Source organism: Triticum aestivum, chromosome 3B (assembly GCF_018294505.1).
Source record: "Triticum aestivum cultivar Chinese Spring chromosome 3B, IWGSC CS RefSeq v2.1, whole genome shotgun sequence".
Lineage (NCBI taxonomy): Eukaryota > Viridiplantae > Streptophyta > Magnoliopsida > Poales > Poaceae > Triticum > Triticum aestivum.
In genome coordinates, this window is record NC_057801.1 from 257,812,838 (window position 1) to 257,828,082 (window position 15,245).

Consider the following 15,245-nt stretch of genomic DNA (forward strand, 5'->3'; position numbering starts at 1 on the left):
TCTCAGGGCCATGAATTCACAACTGATACAAAGGTGTTACCTCTTGGCACTTATGATGCAATCTTAGGCATGGATTGGCTGGAGGATAATAGCCCAATGACCGTGGACTGGCGAGCTAAACGGATTGAGATGCGTGTGAAGGGCAATACAATGTGTCTGTCGGGTCGCCCGTCTACTAACACTTGCACTGTGATCAACAGCTTGCAGTTACACAGCTTATGTTGTGAGGGAGCCATCTCTCACATGGTGCAATTACATCACGTCGAGTTGTTGAATGCAGAACAGGCAACAATTCCTCCTTCAGTCAAAGAGGTAGTTGATCAGTTTGAGGATGTCTTCGGGGAACCCACCAGTCTACCTCCTCGGCGAAAGTCTGACCATCACATTCAACTGATCCTAGGTGCCCAACCTGTCAACATCAGACCCTATCGCCACAAACCAGAGCACAAGACAGAAATAAAAAAGCATGTCGCTGAACTGTTGCAGTCGTGCGTGATACGAAGAAGCAAAAGTCCCTTTGCTTCTCCAGCTATCTTGGTAAAGAAGAAAGATGGTACATGGCGCCTTTGCATAGACTATCGCCACCTTAATGCTATGACGATAGTTCCAAAATACCTTGTGCCAATCATTGAAGAGCTGCTAGATGAACTTCACGGAGCCAAGTGGTTTTCCAAGCTTGATTTGAGAGCCGGCTACCATCAGATACGGCTGGCGGAAGGGGATGAACACAAAATGGCCTTCCAAACTCACTCCGGGCATTTTGAGTTTTTGGTCATGTCATTTGGCTTGGCAGGTGGACCAGCAACCTTCATTGAATCCATCCAAGACACTCTGCAGCCTGTGTACCGTGTCTGTGTGCTGTCCTTTTTCGACGACATCCTAGTATTCAGTAAAAGTTTGGAGGACCATGTCGAACACTTGCGCCAAGTTTTCCAGTTGCTACAACGAGATCAATGGAAAGTCAAACTCTCCAAATGTTTGTTCGGCTAGCAACAGCTCTCTTACCTAGGTCATGTGGTCAGCGCTGAAGGGGTTGCAACCGAGCCTAGCAAGATTACAATAGTACAAAATTGGCCAATCCCTACTGATGTTAAGGAAGTACGACATTTTCTGGGTTTAGCAGGATACTACAGGCATTTTGTTCGCCACTTTGGGATCATTGCTCGCCCTCTTTTCAATCTTTTGAAGAAAGGGACACCCTTTGTCTAGATGGAAAGCACAACTAAAGCATTTCGTCTACTAAAACAGCATCTCATATCATCTCCAGTTCTTGCTCTTCCGGATTTCACAAAGCCGTTCGTGATTGAGACTGATGCCTGCGATGCTGGGATTGGTGCGGTTCTGCAACAAAATGGTCATCCAATTGCTTTCATGAGCAAGGACATGTGCCCACGGTATCGCGGACTCTCAACCTATGAGAAGGAATACTTAGCCGTGGTGGTGGCCATCGACCAATGGAGACCTTATCCCCGGCAGAACGAGTTTGTGATACACACGGATCAAAAGAGCCTACCTGGAGGAGCAACGTCTGACGACGCCATGGCAGCAAAAGGCCTTCACAAAACTCCCGGGCCTCTGTTACCCCATCAAGTACAAGAAAGGAGTTGAGAACGGCGCAGCTGATGCCCTTTCTCGAGCCACTCATGCAGACTCTCTGAACTCCATTTCTTCCTGTCAGCCAGCATGGATGGCAGATATCATTACCAGTTATATCACTAATCCTCAGGCACAAAAGCTCCTGGAACAACTCGCAGTGCGCCCTGACCCCAAAGGTCGTTTTACTCTGGACAAAGGCATCTTACACTTTTGAGGGCGTACTTGGCTCGGGGGCAGCACCTCCATGCAACAACAGATCATTGCAGCCTTTCACGATATGCCCATGGGGGGCATTTCGGGCTTTCCGGTGACTTATCGGCGCGTACGTCAACTGTTCGCTTGGCCAAAAATGAAGACTCACATCCTCCAATATGTGAAGTGTTGCCAAGTATGCCAACAAGCCAAACCTGATAGAGTAGTCTACCCAGGGTTGCTGGAGCCCTTACCTGTGCCTAAAGAGTCATGGGAATTCATAAGCATGGATTTCATTGATGGTTTGCCTCAGTCAGGGAACGCCAACTGCATATTGGTTATTGTGGACAAATTCACCAAGTTCGCCCACTTCCTGGCTCTCTCTCACCCTTACACGGCATCAAAAGTGGCCCTCCTGTACATGAATCACATCTATCGGCTGCATGGATTCCCAGGGGCAATCATATCAGACCGTGATCCCGTCTTCACAATGCACTTTTGGCAAGAACTCTTCAAATATGTGGGCATCGGTCTGCGAATGAGTACAGCCAATCACCCACAAACCGATGGACAAACGGAACGGGTCAATCAATGTCTTGAGACATTTCTCAGGTGCTTCACTCAAGCCTGTCCTCGCCGCTGGAGTTACTGGATTCCCTTGGCGCAATATTGGTACAACTCTTCATTCCACTCGGCTATTGGCATGTCTTCCTTCCGAGATATGTACGGACATGAGCCGCGTCAATGGGGCATTACAGCAGCATCAGCATGTACCGTCCCGGCTCTTCGTTCATGGCTGGATGAGAGAGCCACAGTACAGCAGCTCATCCAACAACTTCATCGCACCCGCAACCTCATGAAACAACAAGCCGATAAGAAGAGATCTTTCTGTGCCTTCAACGTCGGCGATCAAGTCTTCCTCAAGCTTCAACCTTACATCCAGACGTCTGTTGCAACGAGAGCCAACCACAAGCTCTCGTACTGGTTCTTTGGGCCTTACCGCATCATCGCTTGTGTCAATGAAGTCGCCTACAAATTGCAACTGCCTGACCATTCTCAAGTGCACCCTGTCTTCCATGTGAGCTGCAACGTGCTCTGCTCCCAGGTACTTTCTCGTCTACTGAATTGCCTGAATGTTCTGACATTCCTGCTGTGCCAACTTCAGTCCTGGAGCGGCGTTGGCGCAAACGCTGTGGTGCTATGGTGGAGCAAGTTCGGATCCGCTGGTCCAATCCTGCAGTTGTGCCAGGTTCCTGGGAAGACAAGGAGGCTCTACGCGCTCGTTTTCCTGCAGCGGAGGCTTGGGGTCAAGCCTCGTCTCAAGGAGAGGGGGATGTCAGCAGCCCTGACAGGTCGGCCCCCACGTCCAGCGACTCGCCACCACCTGCAATAGGACCGCGACCGCAGCGCACCCGGAGGCCCAACACGCGAGTCACTGGACCGGCCTGGGTCCAGTGAAGCCCAGCAACTCCATTACTTATGCATCAGTTCGCTACACTCAACGCATCCAGTGGATCAACGGCGGCGGCACCGGCTTTCCCTTTGTTCCCCTTCTCTCTGTATGAACCCTAGCTCGATCGAGATCCTTGCAATCGCCACTGCTTGTACTCTAAGAGATTGTACCAGTTAAATATATAGATCCCAATCCTTGTTCCTAACACTACATTTCTTCTCCCCCTCCCTCTGCTAGCTCTTAACCCTGTGTGCTAAGTGCAAGTGCTAGCTCTTAATCATACCTCATGCATGCAACCAAACACCGTGTTCATTCGCCACTTGGGCCAATGCAGGCAACCAAACAAAGTGCACTTGCGTATTACCTAATGCAGGGACCCTAGATGCAGGCAACCAAACAACTTGCAGATGACGTATTTGAGGCTGTTTTTGCTCAAGCAGGCTGGGTTGAGATGTGTATGCAATGCAGCTACTGTTCACTTGAGTTTTAGGTGATACAGTGTACAATGTATAAATAAGGTATATGCAGAAGCTACAAGTTACAAGTCTAATCCAATACAAAGTCTAACAGGAACGTAATTTCTGATGGCGACATGGGCTCAACTTGAGGGTATCGGCCACCGCACGATTAAGTATACGACGGGCACGATCAGTGTATAGTTTGCTTCAGATATCACTTTTTTTGTTTGCGGGGAAGCTCCAGATATCATTGACTGGCAACAAAAGTTCTGTACGTTGTATACGGCGTTTTCGTCCAAAAGATGATAGAGTCCGGACCGAGAGCACGAACGGCCTCCAGTTCCTCCCCAACGGCAGGTCGAAACTCCACCGCCTCGCGCGCCAGGATGTGAATCTTCCTTTTCTGCTCGGTCGTTGGCCGGTAGACCACCACAATATCGGTGGAGAATGTGAATCTCTCCGGCGTCTCCTCTTCTATCAGTGTGGTCTGGGCCACCTCCGGCGGCGGCACCGGTACCAGGCCTTCCTCCTCGGGGAGCGACCAGAACAGTGCGTGGTAGTGCGGGCCTGCATCATACATAGATGGCCTCTCGAGACGTCTAGCACAAACGTCTGACAGGTCGCCACTGGCGATGCGCACATAGTACTCCTCGAAGCCGTCCAAACGCGGCCGGATACGCACTGTGAGCTCATCACCGGAGCACTGGAGCAGTAGCACGGTGTCACTTGGGAATTCCAATGTTTTCCACGTAGGTCTTGCTTGCATATCTTGGGGTTCAGCTTGGTCGCTTCTCCGGATGTTCTCCTTGTCCTATAAAAGGAAATAAATAAATATTGGAAATCTTCACGATCTGATGTCAGTTTAGAGGAGTTTTTTGAGCCAATCCGCTGTCACATGTTTAATTCCCGTGTACAAATCTCAAATCAAGGCATGTGACATCACTATTCGCTACCATGAACCTCTCTAAGCTAGCGGCACTAAACAGTTCACACATGATGATAATCTGAGCAAACGTATCTAGGATGACAATTCTGTTTTAGAGCATGGTAAATTTTAACATTTTCTTTTGATGTAGCATGACAATTTTATTCTCAGAGTATGACAAATCCTGAACAAGTTGAAAGTTTTTCCCTTTTAGGCGGGCAGTTCTCCATGTCGCTTCATGAAAAATTCCTGAAAAACGCATGTCAACCACTCTGCTGCAGCATGGCAAATTCCTGATTCTCTGAGCATGACAAATTTTTCTTTACAATATGATAAATCTTTGACACGAGCATTCACTAAGAGAGATTTTTTGAGGGAACACTCTCATATGGCAACGTTCTCTTGGATGACCTTTGGCAGGGAAGGACAGTTCGCCCTGAGGTAAGGTCAGTGTAATATTATGGTCCATAAATATATATTTGTTAGAAGTAATTCATGACATAATAGGTGTTTTTTACACAATCATTAGGAGAGGATCCTCTATTAGATTAGGAACTAGTTACACAGCCAAATACTTCCCCGTATGATATAATAGAAGTATAAAACCACTCATGATTCGCAACTTCGCTAATAGTATGACGATAAGCTAAAATGTTTAAATTAAACAAATGAATATCCGAATATCTAGTATTTTTTTAGAACTTTTTTTATATCCGAATTCAGCTAGGGTTTCCAGTTTACTTACTATTGGTACGTGAGAGTTCGATTAGGATGCCCACATCATGTTGAATTTCACAGGTGCAGTCAGAAAGGAGAAACGAGGTAAATAATATCGAGAACCTCCCCCTCCCCCTACTCCTCCCGTGTCGCCCCCGCGCGGCGGCCGGGAGGAAACCCTAGCCCGCCGCGCCAGGTTCCCCAGCCTTCCTCCCTCTCCTCCCTCGCTAGTCGCCCTAGGCTCGGCCGGGCAAAGCCCGCCCGCAGCAGGCGGCGGTGGGGCGACCTCGATCTCTCGCAGGACGGGGCCGGCGTGGGGCGGCTCCCTCTGTCTTGGGCGGTGCGGGCGAAGGGCGCCACGGCGCGGCGGCGCGCTCCCGTCATGGTGGGCGCTGTGGTGCATCAGGCGACGCAGGGACGGGTGGTGTGCGTGAAGGTGGCGGTGGCGCGGCTGGTCTTCGGCCAGATCTCGTGGGCGTCATCTTTGACGGCGCGGGCTGTGGGCGGTGTGGCTCCTCTCGCTCGGCTGCGGTGCTCGCGAGGCGGGGTGGTGCTGTCGGCCGCCGCGGGGCTGGCCGGGATCCGCCCGTGCCTTTGGTGGGCGCTCGACGCCGGCGACTTGGTGGCGGCGGTGGTGGAGCGTGCCAGCCGGATCTGATGCTTTGTTTCCGGCGGGGGCGCGGGTTGGGGCATCGGTCTGGCGTGGCTGCTGCTCCGGCTGTGGGCTGCGGCGGCGTTTCACGGTGCCGTGGTGGCATCACGGCAGTTTGGCGGGCCGGCTGCGGCGGCGGCTGGTTTTTCAGCGTCGGCTCATTTGTGGGCAGTCCGTTTCGACTTGCGATCCCTCTCCCTCGTCGTCCGGCGTTGCCTTCGTCAAAGGGCAGGTCCTTCCCCAGCTGCGATCTATCACCAGTCTCGCGTCCGGCAACAGGACTGACCCCGTGTCGCGCCCGGCAGCAGGACCGATCCCGTCTCACGCCCGGCCGCAGGACCGACTCCGTCTCATGCCCGACAGCAGGACTGACCTCGTCTTGCTCCCAGTGTCGTTGGACGGGTCGATGGAGGTTAGTTTTGGCCGACCTTTTGGGTCTCGTTGCTGGGGGCCATCCAGGGGTGCGAAAGGTGGGTCCTTTCCGCTCGTTTCTTCGGTTGGGGTAGCGGCGGGTGTCAGTTGAGGTGGTATCCAGCAGGTCTTGGAGGCCGGGGCGGTGGTCCTGGTGGTGGCTCCGCGGTGCTCTTGGGCAGAGCCCGTGGATCGGTGCTGCCCGGTGGCCATGGCCATGTGGATGGCGTGGTCGCCGTGGGTGTGGCGTTCGGTGGCGATGAATGTTGGCCGGGGTGAAAACCTATTCTATCCTCAGACGCACCGGCGGCGTAGCTCGTTCCCTTTTTGAAGGCGTCGTCGCGGCTCTTATCGGCTATTGTGTTGCTCCAGGGGAAACTCTGATCGTCAGGTCAGGCGGTGGCGGCGCGTTGGTGTCGTAACCTTCTTGAAGGCGCCGTCTTGGAGCGCACGGTTCGTCATATGCGGCTTCTTCTCTTCGTGGTGGCGTGTTCACGGTGGAAGACCCGATTGCTCTGTAGTGCTAGGGGTGGTGTTGCTGTGCTCAGCGCCTATGTATCACGCCTTAGGTGTGTGCGTGTGTTGTGGTGGGATGCATTTATACTTGGGCTCTGGTTGATCATTGCTTTATATATAAAGCGGGGCGAAAGTCTTTTTCGGCAAGGGAGAAAACGAAGGGCGGTGTGTACAAACCAAGAATTCGCCTCGGTGATGATCAGCCCCTTCCGGTTGTTGGACATCACGCTCGATCGCCTTCTCTTCCTCGCCCGTGGTCTTGATTTTCTGACTCATTGTCGTCTCCATGGTCGATCTAAGACTCCTCGAGACCATGCCTACCGATCCATCACTTCGTTCCTTTCCGTGGTTTGCATCGATCTCTGCATTATTAGAATCATATAATACATATCTAATAGTCCTACTAAATCATCGACAACTAATAGTGACGACAAGAATTAGAAGTCCAGTAGCAAGTTCTACTTACGCATCCGCTCCATCTGGATCACCTTGGTCGGTTCCTCGATCTTGCACGACACCACAGAGAAATAGGCGGCCAGGGAGAGCAGTATAGCGAAGAACATTGCATGCCATGCCCTCGTTCCGGCCGGCATAAGGCGGCCAAGTTTGATTCTTGGTGCACGTAAGGATACGCCGGCGGCGGCGATGGACTCGAACATGGCCTGCGACGCCCACCGTTATGCCCTAACTAGTCACGGGGCGATTAGAAAACGGGCTTTGAGTCTCTACTTCTAATGGAGCAGTTGGTGAATAGTCCGCGTGGTTTATTTTCGCTGTTTATTTTCGTCATCCTCCTACCACCGTTTTTTTTCGTCATCCTCCCACCTCTGCTTACTCGCTACCCCCATCGAAATAAACCGGTGAAAAAAAAAATCCTGGGATCGATCCCTCGTACAAAGTTGGGTGGGAGTACGAGCGAGGCCTCCTACTCGTTCGGCGCCGCCGCCGCTCCATCCCTTCGTAGTTGGGATTGTAGGAGAGAGTGCCTGTCACGCCCCGATCTGGATCCCGAGGATCAGAGTAGGCAGCGGGAGAGAGATTGGGTGAGGGGAGCGTGAGGAAGGGGATGAGCGAGAGAGAAAGGAGAGGAGAATTTGGATTACTCAATAACAGCCTGTCCGATACAACGCCTCCCAGGAGGTTAAGTACTCTCACACCCGGCACACACGCGCTTACAGCTGTCACCCACGCACCCACTACACTTGGCTGGCCAACTGGCCGTCACGCGGTAGTGCCTGCACTGCCGTGGTGACATTCTCCCCTTCTTGAGATTGTGCTCCCTCCTCCATTGTCTTGTCATCCCAGATGCTTGCGTGCGGGTGACTCTGGCGAAGCACCTCATAGTCCTCCCATGTCGTCGACGGTGGCACCGTGTTCCAAGTCACTTGCAGCTGAATCACCGGTGCATTGCCTCTTTTCATCATCCTGCGATCCACGATCTCCACTGGTGCAGCCTCGCTTGATGACAGATCAGTAGTGATCGGCAATTCAGAGAACACAGGGCTGTAATTCGGTGTGAATGGCTTCAACTGCGAGACGTGGAACACTGGATGTATGCGACTATCCACAGGCAAATCCAGTTTGTATGCAGCGGGGCCAATCTTCTCGATCACAGAGAAAGGCCCGAAGAACTTGAACGCCAGTTTGGGGCAGGGGCGACTCGCCACTGATTTCTGAACATAAGGCTGAAGTTTCAGAAGGACTTGGTCTCCAACCTGAAACTCGCGTGTCGTTCTGTGCAGATCCGCAAACTTCTTGTGCTTGTTCTGCGCTCGAGCCAGGTGAGTGCGCAGCTTCTCCTGATGCAGGGACCAATCCCACTGTTCACCATCCGGCAACGAAGGGTGTATTGCCAGCCAAGTGGCCATACTTCCTTCGTTGGCCTCCACCCCGTACAGTGCTTTGAAAGGAGAACAACCCAGAGAGGAGTGAAATGAAGTATTGTACCAGAATTCCGCGGAAGGAAGCCAGCGTCGCCATTGCCTAGGGGTATCGTGAACTGCACAACGCAAGTACATTTCCATGCACTGATTGACGCGTTCACTCTGGCCATCTGTTTGCGGGTGATAAGCTGTGGAGTAGAGCAATTTGGTGCCGGCGCCTGCCATCAGTTCACGCCACAGCGCACTGGTGCAAACCTTGTCCCGATCACTGACAATAGACTGTGGGATGCCATGAAGCTTGACGATGTTGTCCCAAAACACGCGCGCCACCTGCGTCACGGTGAATGGATGCCGTAAGGGCACGAAGTGAGCAAATTTGGTGAAATGGTCGACCACGACCATTATCGTATCATGCCCCTCTGATTTGGGCAATCCTTCGACGAAATCCATGGTCAGATCTTGCCACGGTGCAGATGGGATTGGTAGTGGTGCTAGCTTGCCCGCCGGCTTGCTCAGTTCGTGCTTGGCTTGCTGACAGACCTGACATTGCCGAACAAAGTCGTCAACGTCTTGCTTCAGGCCCCTCCACTCGAAGGCCTTCTTGACGCGGTGGTAGGTTGCAGTGGCACCGGAATGTCCACCCACAACACTGTCATGCATTGCGTTGATGAGCTTGGTGCGCAGAGCTGTGTTGGCGCCGATCCACAGTCGACCCTGACGACGAATGAGCCCACGGTATAGTTCATACCCATCCTCGTCTGGACTATGCAGCGCCAACAGCTGTAATCGTTCCTGCGCGTCCGGGTCAGTCGCATAGGAATTAGCCACCTCCTGAATCCACGCGGGTTGACAGAGAGACAAGGCGTTGGCGTTGAAGTGGCTGCCGATGCGAGACAGTGCATCTGCTGCGCCGTTGTCAATGCCGCGCTTGTACTGGAATTTGAACTGCAGACCAACCAGCTTTGACATGGCTCGGTGCTGAACGTCCGTCACCAGCTGTTGATCCCCCAAAGCGCACAGGCTCTTGTGGTCGGTGAGGATAGTGAACGCCCCGCGCTGCAAGTAGGAGCTGTTGGGGAACGTAGTAATTTCAAAAAAATTTCCTACGCACACGCAAGATCATGGTGATGGCATAGCAACGAGAGGGGAGAGTGTTCGTCCACGTACCCTCATAGACCGTAAGCGGAAGCGTTATCACAACGCGGTTGATGTAGTCGTACGTCTTCACGATCCGACCGATCCAAGCACCGAACATACGGAGCCTCCGAGTTCAGCACACGTTCAGCTCGATGACGATCTCCGGCCTCCGATCCAGCCGAGCTCCGGAGATGAGTTCCGTCAGCACGACGGCGTGGTGACGATGATGATGTTCTACCGGCGCAGGGCTTCGCCTAAACTCCGCGACGATATGACCGAGGTGGAATATGGTGGAAGGGGGCACCGCACACGGCTAAGGAACGATCCGTAGATCAACTTGTGTGTCTATGGGGTGCCCCCTGCCCCCGTATATAAAGGAGCCAGGGGGAGGAGGCCGCCGGCCTAAGGGGGCGTGCCAAGGGGGGAGTCCTACTCCCATCGGGAGTAGGACTCCCCTTTTCCAAGTTGGAGTAGGAGAGAGGGGGGAAAGAGGAGGAGGAGGGGAAGGAAAGGGGGGCGCCGCCCCCCTTCCCTTGTCCTATTTGGACTAGGAGGGGGAGGGGCGCGTGGCCCCCTCCTTGCTCCTTCCTCTTCTCCCTCTTGGCCCATGTAGGCCCATTAATCCCCCGGGGGGGTTCCGGTAACCTCCCGGTACTCCGGTAAAATGCCGATTTCACCCGGAACCATTCTGATGTCCAAACATAGGCTTCCAATATATCAATCTTTATGTCTCGACCATTCCGAGACTCCTCGTCATGTCCGTGATCACATCCGGGACTCCGAACAAACTTCGGTACATCAAAACTTATAAACTCATAATAAAACTGTCATCGAAATGTTAAGCATGCGGACCCTACGAGTTCGAGAACTATGTAGACATGACCTAAAACCATTCTCGGTCAATAACCAATAGCGGGACCTGGATGCCCATATTGGTTCCTACATATTCTACGAAGATCTTTATCGGTCAAACCGCATAACAACATACGTTGTTCCCTTTGTCATCGGTATGTTACTTGCCCGAGATTTGATCGTCGGCATCCAATACCTAGTTCAATCTCGTTACTGGCAAGTCTCTTTACTCGTTCCGTAATACGTCATCTCATAACTAACTCATTAGTTACATGCTTGCAAGGCTTAGGTGATGAGTATTACCAAGAGGGCCCAGAGATACCTCTCCGACAATCGGAGTGACAAATCCTAATCTCGAATTATGCCAACCCAACATGTACCTTCGGAAGCACCTGTAGAGCACCTTTATAATCACCCAGTTACGTTGTGACGTTTGGTAGCACACAAAGTGTTCTTCCGGTAAACGGGAGTTGCACAATCTCGTAGTTGTAGGAACTTTGTATAAGTTATGAAGAAAGCAATAGCAGTATACTAAACGATCAAGTGCTAGGCTAACAGAATGGGTCATGTCAATCACATCATTCTCCTAATGATGTGATCCCATTAATCAAATGACAACACATGTCTATGGTCAGGAAACATAACCATCTTTGATTAATGAGCTAGTCAAGTAGAGGCATACTAGTGACTATGTGTTTGTCTATGTATTCACACATGTATTATGTTTCCGGTTAATACAATTCTAGCATGAATAATAAACATTTATCATGATATGAGGAAATAAATAATAACTTCATTATTGGCTCTAGGGCATATTTCCTTCAGTCTCCCACTTGCACTAGAGTCAATAATCTAGATTACATAGTAATGATTCTAACACCCATGGAGTCTTGGTGCTGATCATGTTTTGCTCGTGAGAGAGGCTTAGTCAACGGGTCTGCAACATTCAGATCCGTATGTATCTTGCAAATCTCTATGTCTCCCACTTGGACTTGGTTCCGAATGGAATTGAAGCATCTCTTGATGTGCTTGGTCCTCTTGTGAAATCTGGATTCCTTTGCCAAGGCAATTGCACCAGTATTGTCACAGAAGATCTTCATTGGTCCCGATGCACTAGGTATGACACCTACATCGGAAATGAACTCCTTCATCCAGACTCCTTCATTCGCTGCTTCAGAAGCAGCTATGTACTCCGCTTCACATGTAGATCCCGCCACGACGCTTTGTTTAGAACTGCACCAACTTACAGCTCCACTGTTTAATATGAACATGTATCCGGTTTGCGATTTAGAATCGTCCGGATCAGTGTCAAAGCTTGCATCGACGTAACCATTTACGACTAGCTCTTTGTCACCTCCATATACGAGAAACATATCCTTAGTCCTTTTCAGGTATTTCAGGATGTTCTTGACCGCTGTCCAGTGATCCACTCCTGGATTACTTTGGTACCTTCCTGCCAAGCTTATTGCTAAGCATACGTCAGGTCTGGTACACAGCATTGCATACATGATAGAGCCTATGGCTGAAGCATAGGGAACATTTTTCATTTTCTCTCTATCTTCTGCTGTGGTCGGGCATTGAGTTTGACTCAACTTCACACCTTGTAGCACAGGCAAGAATCCTTTCTTTGCCTGATCCATTTTGAACTTTTTCAAAATTTTGTCAAGGTATGTGCTTTGTGAAAGTCCTATTAAGCGTCTTGATCTATCTCTATAGATCTTGATGCCCAATATGTAAGCAGCTTCACCGAGGTCTTTCATTGAAAAACTTTTATTCAAGTATCCCTTTATGCTATCCAGAAATTCTATATCATTTCCAATTAATAATATGTCATCAACATATAAAACTAGAAATGCTACAGAGCTCCCACTCACTTTCTTGTAAATACAGGCTTCTCCAAAAGTCTGTATAAAACCATATGCTTTGATCACACTATCAAAACGTTTATTCCAACTCCGAGATGCTTGCACCAGTCCATAAATGGAACGCTGGAGCTTGCACACTTTGTTAGCACCTTTTGGATCAACAAAACCTTCCGGCTGCATCATATACAACTCTTCTTCTAGAAATCCATTCAAGAATGCAGTCTTGACATCCATTTGCCAAATTTCATAATCATGAAATGCAGCAATAGCCAACATGATTCGGACAGACTTAAGCATCGCTACGGGTGAGAAAGTCTCATCGTAGTCAACCCATTGAACTTGTCGAAAACCTTTCGCGACAAGTCGAGCTTTATAGACAGTAACATTACCATCAGCGTCAGTCTTCTTCTTAAAGATCCATTTATTCTCAATGGCTTGCCGATCATCGGGCAAGTCAACCAAAGTCCATACTTTGTTTTCATACATGGATCCCATCTCAGATTTCATGGCCTCTAGCCATTTTGCGGAATCTGGGCTCATCATCGCTTCCTCATAGTTCGTAGGTTCATCATGGTCAAGTAACATGACTTCCAAAATAGGATTACCGTACCACTCTGGTGCGGATCTTACTCTGGTAGACCTACGAGGTTCAGAAGAAGCTTGATCTGAAGTTTCATGATCAATATCATTAGCTTCCTCACTAATTGGTGTAGTTGTCACGGGAACCGGTTCTCGTGATGAACTACCTTCCAATAAGGGAGTAGATACAGTTATCTCATCAAGTTCTACTTTCCTCCCACTCACTTCTTTCGAGAGAAACTCCTTCTCTAGAAAGGATCCATTCTTAGCAACGAATGTCTTGCCTTCGGATCTGTGATAGAAGGTGTACCCAACCGTCTATTTTGGGTATCCTATGAAGACACATTTCTCCGATTTGGGTTCAAGCTTATCTGGTTGAAGTTTCTTCACATAAGCATCGCAGCCCCAAACTTTAAGAAACGACAACTTTGGTTTCTTGCCAAACCACAGTTCATAAGGTGTCGTATCAACGGATTTTGATGGTGCCCTATTTAACGTGAATGCGGCCGTCTCTAAAGCATAACCCCAAAACGATAGCGGTAAATCGGTAAGAGACATCATAGATCGCATCATATCAAGTAAAGTACGATTACGACGTTCAGACACACCATTTCGTTGTGGTGTTCCGGGTGGCGTGAGTTGCGAAACTATTCTGCATTGTTTCAAATGTAAACCAAACTCATAACTCAAATATTCTCCTCCACGATCAGATCGTAGAAACTTTATTTTCTTGTTACGATGATTTTCTACTTCACTCTGAAATTCTTTGAACTTTTCAAATGTTTCAGACTTATGCTTCATTAAGTAGATATACCCATATCTGCTCAAATCATCTGTGAAGGTGAGAAAATAACAATATCCGCCACGAGCCTCAACATTCATCGGACCACATACATCTGTATGTATGATTTCCAACAAATCTGTTGCTCTCTCCATAGTTCTGGAGAACGGTGTTTTAGTCATCTTGCCCATGAGGCATGGTTCGCAAGTACCAAGTGATTCATAATCAAGTGATTCCAGAAGTCCATCAGTATAGAGTTTCTTCATGCGTTTTACACCGATATGACCTAAACGGCAGTGCCACAAATAAGTTGCACTATCATTATCAACTCTGCATCTTTTGGCTTCAACATTATGAATATGTGTATCACTACTATCGAGATTCAATAAAAATAGACCACTCTTCAAGGGTGCATGACCATAAAAGATATTACTCATATAAATAGAACAACCATTATTCTCTGATTTAAATGAATAACCGTCTCGCATTAAACAAGATCCAGATATAATGTTCATGCTCAACGCTGGCACCAAATAACAATTATTCAGGTCTAAAACTAATCCCGAAGGTAGATGTAGAGGTAGCGTGCCGACCGCGATCACATCGACTTTGGAACCGTTTCCCACGCGCATCGTCACCTCGTCCTTGGCCAGTACTCGCTTATTCCGTAGTCCCTGTTTCGAGTTGCAAATATTAGCAACAGAACCAGTATCAAATACCCAGGTGCTACTATGAGCTCTAGTTAGGTACACATCAATAACATGTATATCACATATACCTTTGCTCACTTTGCCATCCTTCTTATCCGCCAAATACTTGGGGCAGTTCCGCTTCCAGTGTCCAGTCTGCTTGCAGTAGAAGCACTCAGTTTCAGGCTTAGGTCCAGACTTGGGTTTCTTCTCTTGAGCAGCAACTTGCTTGCCGTTCTTCTTGAAGTTCCCCTTCTTCTTCCCTTTGCCCTTCTTCTTGAAACTAGTGGTCTTGTTGACCATCAACACTTGATGCTCCTTCTTGATTTCTACCTCCGCGGCTTTCAGCATCGCGAAGAGCTCGGGAATAGTCTTGTTCATCCCTTGCATATTATAGTTCATCACGAAGCTCTTGTAGCTTGGTGGCAGTGATTGGAGAATTCTGTCAATGACACTATCATCAGGAAGATTAACTCCCAGTTGAATCAAGTGATTATTATACCCAGACATTCTGAGTATGTGTTCACTGACAGAACTAT

The 15,245-nt window shown here is 49.4% G+C and overlaps 1 protein-coding gene across 1 annotated transcript; it reads right to left on the reverse strand.

Annotated features, from left to right (window-relative positions):
- Window positions 1-3,669: 3,669 nt before the first annotated feature.
- Window positions 3,670-7,650, reverse strand: LOC123065321 (uncharacterized). The gene is made up of 3 exons (XM_044488648.1): window positions 7,387-7,650; window positions 7,098-7,282; window positions 3,670-4,510 (listed from the first exon to the last, which is right to left on the reverse strand). The coding sequence occupies exons 1-3, from the start codon at window positions 7,577-7,579 to the stop codon at window positions 3,947-3,949; spliced, it is 942 nt and encodes a 313-aa protein (XP_044344583.1). The 5' UTR covers window positions 7,580-7,650; the 3' UTR covers window positions 3,670-3,946.
- Between the last annotated feature and the right edge of the window lie 7,595 nt (window positions 7,651-15,245).

Coding starts and splice junctions, on each gene's coding strand:
- LOC123065321 (XM_044488648.1), bottom strand. CDS start 7,579: ATGTTCGAGTCCATCGCCGCCGCCGGCGTATCCTTACGTGCACCAAGA. Junction 7,283..7,386: donor GATCCAGATGGAGCGGATGC/GTAAGTAGAACT, acceptor CTAATAATGCAG/AGATCGATGCAAACCACGGA. Junction 4,511..7,097: donor ATCACCGAGGCGAATTCTTG/GTTTGTACACAC, acceptor TTCCTTTTATAG/GACAAGGAGAACATCCGGAG.